This window comes from Crotalus tigris, unplaced genomic scaffold (assembly GCF_016545835.1).
Source record: "Crotalus tigris isolate CLP2741 ecotype Arizona unplaced genomic scaffold, ASM1654583v1 scf7180000024280.1573445, whole genome shotgun sequence".
Lineage (NCBI taxonomy): Eukaryota > Metazoa > Chordata > Lepidosauria > Squamata > Viperidae > Crotalus > Crotalus tigris.
In genome coordinates this window covers 677,777-690,810 of record NW_024100452.1, presented here as the reverse complement: position 1 = coordinate 690,810, position 13,034 = coordinate 677,777, and the positions used below count along the sequence as shown (strand labels likewise).

The 13,034-nt window shown below is 35.5% G+C and overlaps 1 protein-coding gene across 12 annotated transcripts in view; it reads left to right on the top strand.

Moving 5' to 3' along the window:
* Window positions 1-13,034, top strand: part of FRY (FRY microtubule binding protein) — a 195,884-nt gene that overhangs the window by 46,031 nt on the left and 136,819 nt on the right. For 4 of the 12 annotated variants that reach the window (XM_039323580.1, XM_039323579.1, XM_039323585.1 and 1 more), the window contains exon 1: window positions 1,347-3,583. The exons of the other annotated variants lie outside the window; for them this stretch is intronic. In XM_039323580.1, coding sequence (XP_039179514.1) covers window positions 3,514-3,583 — 70 coding nt within the window. In that variant the 5' untranslated portion in view covers window positions 1,347-3,513. Of the gene's footprint in view, window positions 1-1,346; window positions 3,584-13,034 lie in introns of those variants that run through there. 12 annotated transcript variants of the gene reach the window in all.

The window sequence follows — 13,034 nt, the reverse complement described above, 5'->3', positions numbered from 1 at the left end:
TATAATAGGCTTGCACAATTTGATTGCGTAAGGATCTTTTACCAAAGTAAATTACCACATCTCTTGGCAGATTCTTCTGTGCTGCCACCACAGAGTTAACCCTAAATAATTTTTCAATTTCACTAAGTATTCCCTCTTTTTCTTTATTCAAAATCAATGCAAAGTCCTTTGCAACCATTTCTTTCAAATCTTCTTGCAAAGACTCTTCCAGGCCTCTGATTCTTAAGGCATATTCCATTTGTCCATATTGAAGCATAAGAATCTCATTTTCCATTTCTTTTTCCATACTTTCAATTTTCCCCTCCATTATGTCCACTTTTTCAGCTACCTCTTCCACATGGGAGTTCACCTTTTCAAGAACAGAAGCAACTCCTTCTAAAGCCAAAACAAAATCTTGTCTCAAGATCTTATTATTTTCCTCTAAAATCTTTTTCATTTCTGCCCTAATTTGAATTATAACATCTCCCATCATGTTTTGCAAATCCTTCATAGTTATTAGCTGACCCCCAGAAGAGGGTGAAACTGTTGATTTAGAAGCTGTAGAAATCCCTGGACGCTTTGGAGCCATCTTAAAGAAAAACCTTTAGCCCTTCTTAAAAAATTATAAAAATTCCTTCAAAAATCATAACTCCCTCCAAAGAAGGTCATTATAATAAAAAGAAAAAAGGGAAAAGAAAAAAAAAAGGAAGAGAAAAAGAATTAAAAAAAAGCTTTACTCCTTCTTAAAAATTGCAAAAAATTAAACAGAAAAAAGTCCTTCAAAAAAGAGTCATTACAATAAAAAGAAGGGAGAAGAAAAAAAAAATAATAATAATTAAATAGAAAAAGTCCGTTCCAAAAAAAAAATACTTAGAGATACCAAAAACAACCATTCCAATCATAAGAAAATAAAAAGGGAAAGGGAAAGGAAAGAAAAAGAAACACCAAAAAGCCTGCCGGTCAGCATTCTAACTTCAAAAAAAAAAAAAACACCGAGAGATTTGCCGATCGCCATTTTACTTTCCCTTTCAACAAAGAAAAAAAAAATAAAAAGAGAGAATAAAAATAGAAGCAAGTCTTAAAACTTAAAATCCAAATAAATCAAAGAAAGCAAAAACTAAATCCTCTACTCAGCTCTGTCCGTTTATAAAAAAAAACTCACCAGTTCTCTTTAAGCACGGAGGTGTTTGCAACGGCTCGTTTTGTCCCTGAGGACAAAAACAGCTGGGAAGCGGAGACAAGTCTGAACTCCGTGGGAGCACTCCTTTCACCCCCCCCAAAAAAACTTGGGGGGTGCAAAAGAGGCTCTACCACTATTCAGACACTCTCTACCCCCCCCCTTTGCCCGGGAGGGGGATTTTGAACCGCTGAACAGCTGGTGTCTGCTGTTCATAGCGGTTCTTACACTTACCCAGGAGAGACGGCTACAAAGTAGCCGCCATCGCGCGCGCAAAATCCACCGGAAGTTCCGATTTTTCAAGGGTGTGTCTAAGAGCCAGGGATGTTTGCAGGGCAGGTCTAAAAAGTCAACATAGTGGCCACAATATAGTGATTGAAGTTCTGCCTTTGTAATGGGATGCGGAAATGACCTTGGGAGGCAGGAGGGGGAGCCACAGACTAGGCAATGGTCAGACAAGAGCAGCTGAGCTTCCAGAAGGAATGGGGGCATAGCAAATATCTCAGAAGGACCCTCCTACTTTCTTGGACTGTAAAGGTGAGATGCAAGAGATGTACTTTCAGACTTGCAAGATTCTATTAATGTAACCTTACAATAAAGATAGAATTAGTACTTCAGGGCGTGCTTCTTTGTCTCAACTACTTCTGCTGACATCAGTCTTATAAGTGCTGCTTTTTGGAGTTATGTTCAGAGAGGATTCTGGAAGTAATCGAAAAAGATATGAGGACTTCATAGTTTACTTCTATGAGGTATCACATATGCTAGCAGTACATAAATAAAGGATACTATTTATGGCTGTTTGAATGTATACTACCTTTAAATCAGTAACAACAAGATATAATTGGTATAACTGATGGAATTGTAGAATTTTTCGGAGGGGTAAGTATGTTGTGCTTTTACTGTAACACTCACTTGAGGCATTTTAAATACTACCATATTTTATATAATATACTATACAGAACTTTTTGGTTCTGTGTGCTGGAAACCTATCAAAAGTCTCTTCCTTCTCTCTCTCTCTCTCTCTCTCTCTCTCTCTCTCTCTCTCTCACACACACACACACACACACACACACACACACACACGTTCTGTGCATGTGAGTATGCGTATATACACATGCACATACAAAGACACAATGTATATTATGCATGCATAGAATCTTTTCTGTGGAAACCCAGTTGCTCTCTATTTTTGCAAACAAATATTGCTTAATTCCAGACATCGGAGCCCTGTACAAAATGCCCATGTATGAGATAGCCCATAGTCCTCCAGTTCACAGTAGTGACAATTTTTGCAAAATGTACCTTAATTTTGAAGGGGGGGGGTAATCAGGGTATTAAGTCTCTTTGACTTCAGTACAATTTTCCTTTCCCCTGCCAAAGCAGATGGCCAACTTGGTCCAGCAAAGGGATGTTGTACCTTGGCCATATCAATGGAATTAAGGGGCAAACATAGAGGGGCTTTAATATAGTAAGCCATTATTCCGCTGGCTGCTGTCTCTTTAAATCTGACCCAAGACAAAATGGTATCAGCAGCCGCTCCGATTTGTCTGGTGCCGAGAGAGAAGAAGAACTCAAACAATTAAGGCAACGCGGAGAGGCGCCCGGCAAAATCTGGGGGAGGGAGGGGAGGAGAAAAGAGGCACCGTCACTGCACCCTCTGGATGGGTGCAGTTTGGGCTTTACCGCAGCATGATGCAGTTGTTGAGAATTAGGCGTTGTTGTTCTTGGGAGGGAAGCAGCTGACAAGGCAGCAGCTGGCATAAAAACAAAACAGAACCACTCCGGCTGGGTTCCGATCTTCCGTCCTGCGCGCCGGGGCTGCGAGAGAGGAGGGCCCTTGAAGCTGTTCTCGGTGGCGAATCACCGGGCCGCCCCGGCTGCCTGGGTTGCTGCGGGGCGTTTTGCAGGAAGAGGTGTTTTTCCTTCCGACCGCTCCTCTCTAATACCCGGCAAGGAAGAAGAAGGAGTCAGCGGCGTTCATGCAGCAGTAGCCACCGCCGCAGCCCGTAGCAGCAGCAGCAGCAGCGCTTAAGCGAGCTGGTGGGTGGTGAGAAGCGGCGCTAGACTCTCCCGGGGCTCCGTGCGATGGAGAGGCGGCTCGCTCGGTGAAGGATGAGCCGAGGACAAGCATCGTCAAGGCTGCTTCGTTCATTGTCGCTGGACGAGCGAGCAGCAGCAGCAGCTGCCGCTACTGCAAGAGCAAGCGCCCCTCAGGAGCGGAAGGAGAGGCTCTGCGGAGACTTGATTTCCTCTCCTGACCCCTCCGTTTACATCACTAACTGGTGACAGTCCCATCTCGCCGGCAAAGTACCTGCCGCTCGAGCTGCTCTCGGAGAAGCCCCTTGTATACCGCAACCATGGCCAGCCAACAAGATTCCGGCTTCTTTGAAATCAGTATCAAATATTTACTGAAATCCTGGAGCAATAGTGAGTGAGCTTCCTCCCTCTCCTTTATTCTTTCTCCACCTCCTACAGAATTGTTGGTAGCATGGAGCCAGTGCATCCTTGCCTTGGGGCTGATAGCTTGGTGACCAAGTGATGTCTTTCTGTGGGGAGAAGGCTCCCATGATGTACTTTTGCTAGCAAATCATAATCGCAGTTGTAATTATAGCTATAATTATAATCATCATCTTTAGGAAGAAGGTGGGATTTCAATTCCTGCCTGGTTTTGCTGGGATTTTCAAAAGACCTCTCAAGTTCACCTTTTGAATCTGGAGAAGAGCAGGGTGGAAAAATTCTAGTTTCCCATCCTTAAATGTTTTTGCTTGGTTTTTTGACTTTCATTTGTGGGGAGAATGGCTGGTCAACTGAATAACAGCACTTGACATATTTTGTGTTTCTCCTTCAGGGTTGGGCGGAAAAATGACAAATCATCTTAATATTTTTACATATCTACTGAATAATACAGTAAGGCAGGAAGGATGGACTGGTATAATAAATTATTCAGTATTCACATTCTCCCCCCTTTCGTGGTTTTATTGCCTCTGTTATATTTGTAGTAAAGGATCCTACCTTTTTTTCTGAACCAAATGAGAGAGATTCACAGTGTAAACAAATGGAGCTGGAGCTATCCAATGTTGCAAAGGTCAATATTACCGATGGTAATCAAAGTGGCCTTTATTCTATTTTTTTTATATGTAGGAGACATTCTTTACAATAAGGCTTAGTGAATGTCAAGAATGTTCACTACTAATGTGAAGTTAATTAAAGCCACTAGTCTGTCTACTTTGATTCTTTTCATAAGTGAAATTTCATTTGAGAAATGTGTCCTGTTCATGCCTGCTTTACGTCAGCAGACTTGAATGGCATCAGATTCTACCCACTTCTAAAATGTGCAGTCTTTCTGGAAGAATATAGCTATTTTTATGCTATATAATTTGTATAATATGATATAAAAATATGATATTGAAAAAATTACATCTGTAACATATAGCTTATTGAGCCCATATCTTTAATTAAACATCACTGGCATATGCTGTATTTTAAATTTGTATATGAGGTAAGATACTGATTATTCAAATACAGATCTAAAATACGGTGTAGAATGAAATGTATCAAGAATATCATTTGTGAATAATAATAAAAAGCACTGGCTTAAGGTTTATCTGAATGTTCTTAACTATAAAGTGAATAATATGGTAACAGTGGTGGCATTCTAATAATAATCCCCGTGCATAGCATTAATGCTTTGTTACTGAGCTATTGTTAATTGATTTAAATATAGGATATAGCAGGACAGGAGAGAGAAATAAAACTGTTGGTAGATTTTTGTTATGAACAGATTCTGATTTTAAAATATGTAATATGAAAATGATGGCAAAATAGTTTTTAATATATATAGTTTCTAATTTTAGTGAAAATTAGATGATTATCCTGGCATGTATTTTCTATTGGGTTGAATCATTTTAATTAGCAATATAATTATTAGTTATTCAGCTTAACTAAACTATATATTAAAGTAAAATAAAATAATATTTTATCAACACAATTCTCTACAATTCTGCATAAAAGTTAAATTAGTTGTTATCAAACTTCTGTCATTCTATGAAACATTTTTCTCCCCTAAAGAATTTAAGAGATAAGTGGAGTTATAAAAAAGGATCAGAGTGTCAATGAAATCAAGAATTTATTCAAATTTGTCTTCTGATTTATTTGCTTGAAATATAAGAAAACAAATTAAAAGCTACTTTGTTATTTTTAAAATTGGGAGTGGAAGAAAGCTGCTGTAAGTAAGTTGAAGGATGTAGAACTTAGAATAGATTGTATATGGAAAGACTACATTCAGCTTTCGAACTCAAAACATGTTCCTATGATCAGAATGGTTTTATGTGTAAGCCTTTAGCTTCTGGCAGTATTTAGTAGACCCCAGGGTACTCATAAAATTTGAGTTAAACCCACAAATCTCTCTATCTTGGCTGTGGTGTGAGAGGCTTTGATATCATGTTTAAAAAACTGTTGATGAACTTGCTTGTGCTTGAGTAGCGGTCTGTTTTTAAAATAATGCCTACCTGGATTTGGTGCATAACCATTAATATGTTTGCAAACAGAGACCGGGTCAAGGTACAGGTCACAGGTTTGGAAACACCAGGTCAAGGTACAGTGGTTGAAAGTCTTCATCTGCAGTTTTCTGGCTTGCTTTCCTTATTTCTTGTGCTTCTTTTCATATTTGCTATGGTCTGCTTTTGGTACACTACTGAGGAGCACATTAAATACTTATCATTAAAGACTGAATGAAAACCATTTTGGTGTAGTAGTTAAGACATCAGGCTAGAAACCAGGACATTGTGAGTTCTAGTGCCTCTTTAAGCATAAAGCCTAAAGGTGAAAATGGTCTAGTCATTTTTTCTTAGCTCTAGGAAGGAGGCAATGGCAAATCACTTCTAAAAAACCTTGCCAAGAAAATTGCAGGGATTTTTCCAGGCAGTCTCCAAGAATCAGACATGATCAAATGGAAGAGGGAAAAAAGGCTGAACAGAGATAGGAGAGCATGGGAAGGGCAAAATGAAAAAAGACAAAGACTTTGTGGATTTGGTCCTGAGTTATAGAACAACAACCCTTCTGTCTTCTTCAGGATGATTGTGAAAGAAACATTAGAAAGGTTTACATTTGTTTTTCATCAAGTGCAATCTAGTATTCTCTTCATAATCTAATGTAATATAAGTAGCGGTTAACTCAAGCTGGAAACAGAAGTTTCTCATTTCCTACCTATAGCTCTGTGAAGAAGAGGTGAGAAGGATTAGTGATACTTGCCAAGTTATGGTAAATGAGATGGGAAGTAGCTCAGTCTTTTTCCTTATTATTTGTTTCTGTAATTTGAAATATAATAAGATTGCATGAAAAAGAAAAAAATTGAAAGTTTTTCCAGGATGAAGAATTGTTAAGAAAACTGCAAAAACAATCCATTTAGAATAAGAGACATTAGAACACAAGGTCAAAATTAAATTCAGTCTGAAAATAAAAATGAAAAACATGTACTGATTTTTCTTTTCTTTTAATTGAATTTAAAAAATTGACCATGGATAAATCCTTTAAAGAAGGCTGGCATTTTCCAATACACATTTTTGACTCAGGTTTTCTCTTATCTTTTTTTTGTTGTTGTTGCTCTTAGTGGATTTTTCTGTAGCTGAGCAATATTGTACTCTGAAATAAAATACTTGGTATTTTACATTTCAGGAGGGGATTTAAAATGTTTATTTTCACAACACTTTTAATGTTATTCTTTCAACATAAAATATATAAGTTAAGATTTAATTTTAGATGTATTGCTTTTATTGCATCTTATAACATGCCCAAAGGTATTAAGTGGGTGGGTGGCAAAGGTAAACATTTCCATGTAAATGAAAATGTACAGAGGAAATAGTTATTCCTAGAAATCTGTCACACTGAGTTGTTTGTTGGTCAAAAAATATACAGTATTTAGGGCCCACTGAATCAGAAAGTTTTACTTAACTGAACCATCTTCAATTATTCCGAGATTTATATTAATGTGTTTGTATATCCCAGTGTTAAAATACTGAGTCATCTTTACCTAATGAATTCTTGAGGTCTTCTCTTGAAATAAGGTATTATTGAATACATAGATTAATAGTACTGTACATCAGAGTGATAGATTTGAATCACATTGTTAAAAGCTTGTTTTTAAAGTTATTGCTTAACACTTTCAAATAACGTGACTTATACTTATTTATTTAAAACATTTAGATGACCACTCATCTTGGACCAAATTCTGGGCAGCTCAAAACCTCAAAACAAAAAAAAAATATCTAAGGTAAAATAAAAATATTAAAAGAAAAAGCACCTTGCATCATGGTTAAGTTTTCCCAAGCAGCCCACAACAAGTTCCTCCCATGCCAAACTCAGTTTATTCCAGCCCTTGGAAGAAAATACTACTAACTGTGACAGATATTTCACACTTGCCATCATTATGCTGGAGATTCAGTCTGCTAAGCGTATTTTTTTTTTAGTATGATTGAGTGAAACGTGACAATATGATGAATCAAGATTAGAGCAAATGTTTGTGCAGTGATGTTTTTCATGGGAAAACAAATCCAGAGCTTTATGTGAAATGTAGACTTTTTGGCCTTTAATTGCAGCCCTTATTTGAAAGATCAGCTGATCAAATTTGGCTTCATTAGGTGGTTAAAAGGCAGTGTGTTGAAAGATGTAAAAATGGTTTCGGGCGACCTTGTTGCAGAAAGTGAGTTGTCAAGTGACCTGAATCCTGAGGATAGACAGAATTTGTGAAGTAAGCAATAGCCAGGTAATAAATAGATTTTTTTCTGAAAAAAAACCCCTAAGATTAGATGAAATGGGCTTATAAATTTCCATTTATACTTCCTTTTTAAAGTATAATGCTACACTTATTTGCTCTATTTATGAATTATTTTATAAAATAGAATTTTAAAAAATATCTGGCATATTTACTAATAAACCTGATTTTCCTCTTCACACATACAAAATATGTAGCTTAGTGGTGCACTTGCATAATCAGGAACAATGTGATGTCAATCAGTGCAATTTGATTGGCTTCACATATTTATTCCTATGTGTATTCATTCCTGTGAACTTGATTAGGCTGATTTATTTGTGATATATTAGTTTGTTATGCAAAAGAGTTTGCTGGCGTAGAACACAGGAACAACTGAAATACATAGAACAGAGTTATACTTAACAATGGCTATAAAAAACAAGCGTGAACATGCACGCACACACATCTCAATCTGCAATATCATATAACCTATTGTGCTTTGCTATGAATGAAGCAAAAGAAATTAATCATTGAGGAAAATATAGTTTTTGTAAATACTGTACTATTATCAAAAAATAATAAGAAAAGTCAATACTTAATTTAAACACATATTACATCATAACTTGTTTGGACATTTGGCCCCAAGATTATTAACAGAAGGTACACAAGTTCACTAGTTCTCTACAATATGCTTGGTCATAGCAAAATTAGTTCACATTGTACATACATCATATAGTAATGTGGGCCTTACTCGTATACAAGACAGTGTATCTAATGAGACCCAGAAGGAAGGTCTTTTCTACCGTGATGCCCATCACTTTGGAATATCATTCCCCTGTCAAAAATCAGACTTGGGTGAGCCTGTTTCTGGTTATACTGACTGTGAAATGTTTGATAATTCTTGGCTGTTATTTTATGCTCTTATCTTGTTTATGTTTTTAATCACTAGTTGTATTTTTTCCTATTTCCCATATAAAAGTATTAAGTAAATATTACTTAATAATATAAACATATTAAGTAATATAAAAATATTTAATAATTATGAATTTCCATATATATTTGTTAAATAGCTAAATGTATAGAAAGAATTATAATTCTGTTAATTCCTAGGTATATTGGTTGTGATTTTAATGAATTGTGTTGCTGTTGTTTTTCTTATGTTTACATTTTGATCTAAACATAAAATCAAATGAATCAAAAGAAGATTAAATTATTGCAGCAGAGCAACTTATAAATGCTGCATGTAGTTCAGGAGTACATTTTGAAATATTTAGTCTCTCTAATAAATAAACTGATAAATTTAACTGATAACAGTTAAATTAAATATTGCACTTACCACAGTATCCCTTAACGGCCTGAAGAACTTGGTTGAAAATGTTTTGGAATCTCTTTTAGTCCGTTTTGTGGTCCTTGACTTTATCTATACTTTCATTTACAGTAGCTCCCTCTTCTTTATTGTACTGTACATCTTCATATGCTTCTCATATAGATAGTTCTAGGTTTGCAATGGCTCTTGATATCATTGCCATTGACAAGCTATGCAGTTATAAAGTGCAACCCAACCCACTAGATATTGCAAGAATTTTAAGAATGTCTTGACTTTTAATAGACATGTCTGAAACATTCTGCATGAAACTTATAATGGGATATATGTGTGATTTCCTTGTTTGTTTGATCTGACATTTTCCAAATTTCTATAAAAAAACAAGAATATGTTATATGCTGCAACTTTTTATAAAGTTTTTTTTATAAAAACTACTCAGAGAACTGGGGAAATTATACTTTGGATCATTGGTAGTTTCTTTATAATCTTCAAGGGCAATCCAATGTAAAGTAGATTACTGTAATCCATACATGAAATGACAGGAGTGTGAGAACCCTTGCAATAGATAAGGAATAGTTGGTACACCAGCCAAAGCTGGACAAATATTTTCCTTGCCTCAGCCTCCATTTGCTATTTTAAAAGGAGCTGAAAGTCTAGGAGGACTTCCAAATTATAAGGTTATTCTCCTTCAGTGAACACAAGAGCAAAGACAAAATTGCATTAATGATAATGTGAATATTAAACCGAAGTGGGGCCTATATCATAGATGTTACAATACCCTCAAATAAATTATATTCCCTGCATAAAGAAGTTGATATTCAACTCTTTCTAAACTTAAATACCCAATAAGAATATTTTATTCTTTACTATGTTCATTTTGGGATTAGAAATATATTTAACATTATTTAAAATACGATACCACTGATCTGTTAAAATAGGCTGCAGTATTTCAATTTGTTCATCCAACATTCTTGCAAATTATCATTATCTATCTTAGTAACACTACAGCTGTCTGTAAAAGTAAATTGTACTTTTAGAAGCTCCTAGAACACATTCCAATAATACTTTGGGAGGTTCAAAAGCTGCTAATACCAAGTTCATATTATGAAATTAAAACCTGCCTTATGAATATGAGTGTGGCCTTTGTTATTCACACGGGTTCTCTTCCGGGCAAAAAGCATGAAATAATAAGTCCATGGTTTGAAAAATAATTATTTTGCACATGTCTGCCATTTTGCATATCCATAAAACAAAAATACCGGTATATAAAAAACCATGAATACATGAAACTATTACCTTACACACCAAGATCCAGGATATATATTTTCAACCAGAGATAATTAAAGCCATTTGCACTACTATTCAACAGCATTGTTAGGTGCTTTCCCACCCCCCTAGACAGACCAAAGTTAATTCAGTATTCCTGGGTTTATTCAAAGTAATTAATGTCTACAGTTCATGTCTACATGAAAGCAGCAGTCTCAGGCATATAGGCAACAGCTGCGTACACCTGGTTCTCACAGTGGAATGCAGTTGCTCTTCTGAGAAATTTTGGCAAAATCATTGTTATAGCATGGAATTTTTGCATTACTCTTAGCAGAAACATTCTTTGCATATATTCCATTACATATTGCACTGTACAGTAATTTAATAACCTCACTTGTTAAAAGATTAATATTAAGTTATTAATTAAGTATAAAAAATAATCAAGCTCCATGATTATTTCCACTTCTTAGTCAGCTAAATTAAATGTCATGATTTTAAGGACGACTGTCAAAACATTTGTTATGAATCATGTTGTTTATCAGGTATCTTAACATTTAAATGAATTCTTAACAGTTTCATTAAAACAACCTTTTCCCTAGTTTATTTTTTCATTTCCCTTTTTATTATTTTCTGTAGATTGATTTGTTATTCTATAATTGAAAACCTTCATAGAGACATTCAAATCATTCAGGAACAAGGTGTGTTTAACATTCCTGGCTAAGGAAGTTGGAATGCATTGTACTACTTTCTGTATAGACACTTCAAGAAGAATTAAGACCAAGAGTAAAGAAATTCTCATTAATACATTTGCACTAAACATTTTAATAAAAGTAATATTTGCCATATCAATAGAATGGGAAAGAGAATTGAAATATGCAGCAATCAAAATCTGTTCTAATAGGGGAAAATAACTAAAGAATCATGAAAGCATCTGGCAGATATTTGCAAATTATGAATGCATTTTTTCAACTTGATGATATTCAGTTTTGAAGCTCAAACCTTAAAGATATAGACAACTCAAGGTTGATTATGAATGAAGGCAAATATATGTGTCCCAGGATAATGTTACAGGATCCAATCTAGATCTGTCATTAGGATCAGAGGTTTAATCTTCCAAGCTTTTGGACTTGTGCTGTAGCCCATCCTCAGCGAATTTTATTCCTTGAGGATGGGCTCTAACACAAGTCTGAAAGCTCAGAAGACTAAACTTCTGATCCCGGTGACTGATCAAGGTTGATTATTTACACATTCTAAAAGATATGACTACTGTAAGGTGGTATTTATTGCTGAGCAACTTTAAACTTGGATGTTATAAAACTTTAACATTTTAGTTTAGAGAATTATAAATCTTAATTTGACACAAATATGCAAAAGCCACCTAAAGGCCCTAATATAGGGAACACTAAATATTAAAAAAATATATTGTAGCTATCTCTTCTTTAAACAGGAAAACTAGAAAAGAAATCATCCTAATAAAAAGATTTTACTTTATTTCTGGTAAATTATATTCATGATCCAAATGGTAAATACAGTATGTCAATGACGATTCTTAGCCATCCAGATAGAGTTGTCTAGAAATTGAGTCATGGCAACTGGGCTTCTTTTCTTGATGGTTCGAAGCATTCCAATGCTTATCCAAGTAGGTTGTTCAGTCTGATTAGGGGGACTCCATATAGGTAGGGAGAGGGCATTTAAAAGTTAGTTCATTGTCCTTCATTGTCCTCTTAGACTTCTCAGTTTTGCTACTGTTGCCCATGGTATCCCTTAGACCACCTGTGAAGATTTAGAGTTGGACATTCCATATTATTATTACAGTTTGTTGCACAATCAGTCAAATGCTTAAGTTGGATTTGGAATTTCTATCCACCTATTAAGTCCTTCCCTAGGACCTGGGCTAGGCAAATGTTGACGTTTGTTGATGTTAAAAATAATGTCTCAGGATGTAAGCTATTTCAAGTAAAACTGACTTTTGCAATTGACTGATGGTGATTTTGTCAATGCCAATGGTATTTAAATGGTGCTCCAATTGTTTTGTGATTGCACACAAGGCACTTATTTGTATTGATACTACCTTTGCTTTCTTTGCTTTGCCACAGTGTTCTATTTTTATTGGCAGGATTTTGAATTTTGTTATCTTCTCCTGTTCTTTTTGTTCTATTCTGCTGTCTCCAAATACTATCACATCTACTATCCAGGTTTTTGTGTGTGTGTATGTGTTTGTGTGTATGTTTCTTATTGATAATTATTAAGTCTGGGATGTTATGTGATAGGTGTTTATCTGGTTGAATTTTAAAATCCCAGGGCACTTTAGCTTCTTCATTTTCTATTACTTCCGGTATTTTATGGTCCCACCAGTTCTTGCTTGCAGGCAAATGATATTTTTTGCAGATCTTCCAATGCACTATTATTACTGCTTGATCATGCTGTTTGTAGTCAGTCTGTACCTTCTTACAGCAGCTAACCAGATGGGCCACTGTTTCTTCAGCTTCTTTACAGAGGCAGCACTTGCTGTCTGTTATCTTCTCAGTACTGGCTTTGTA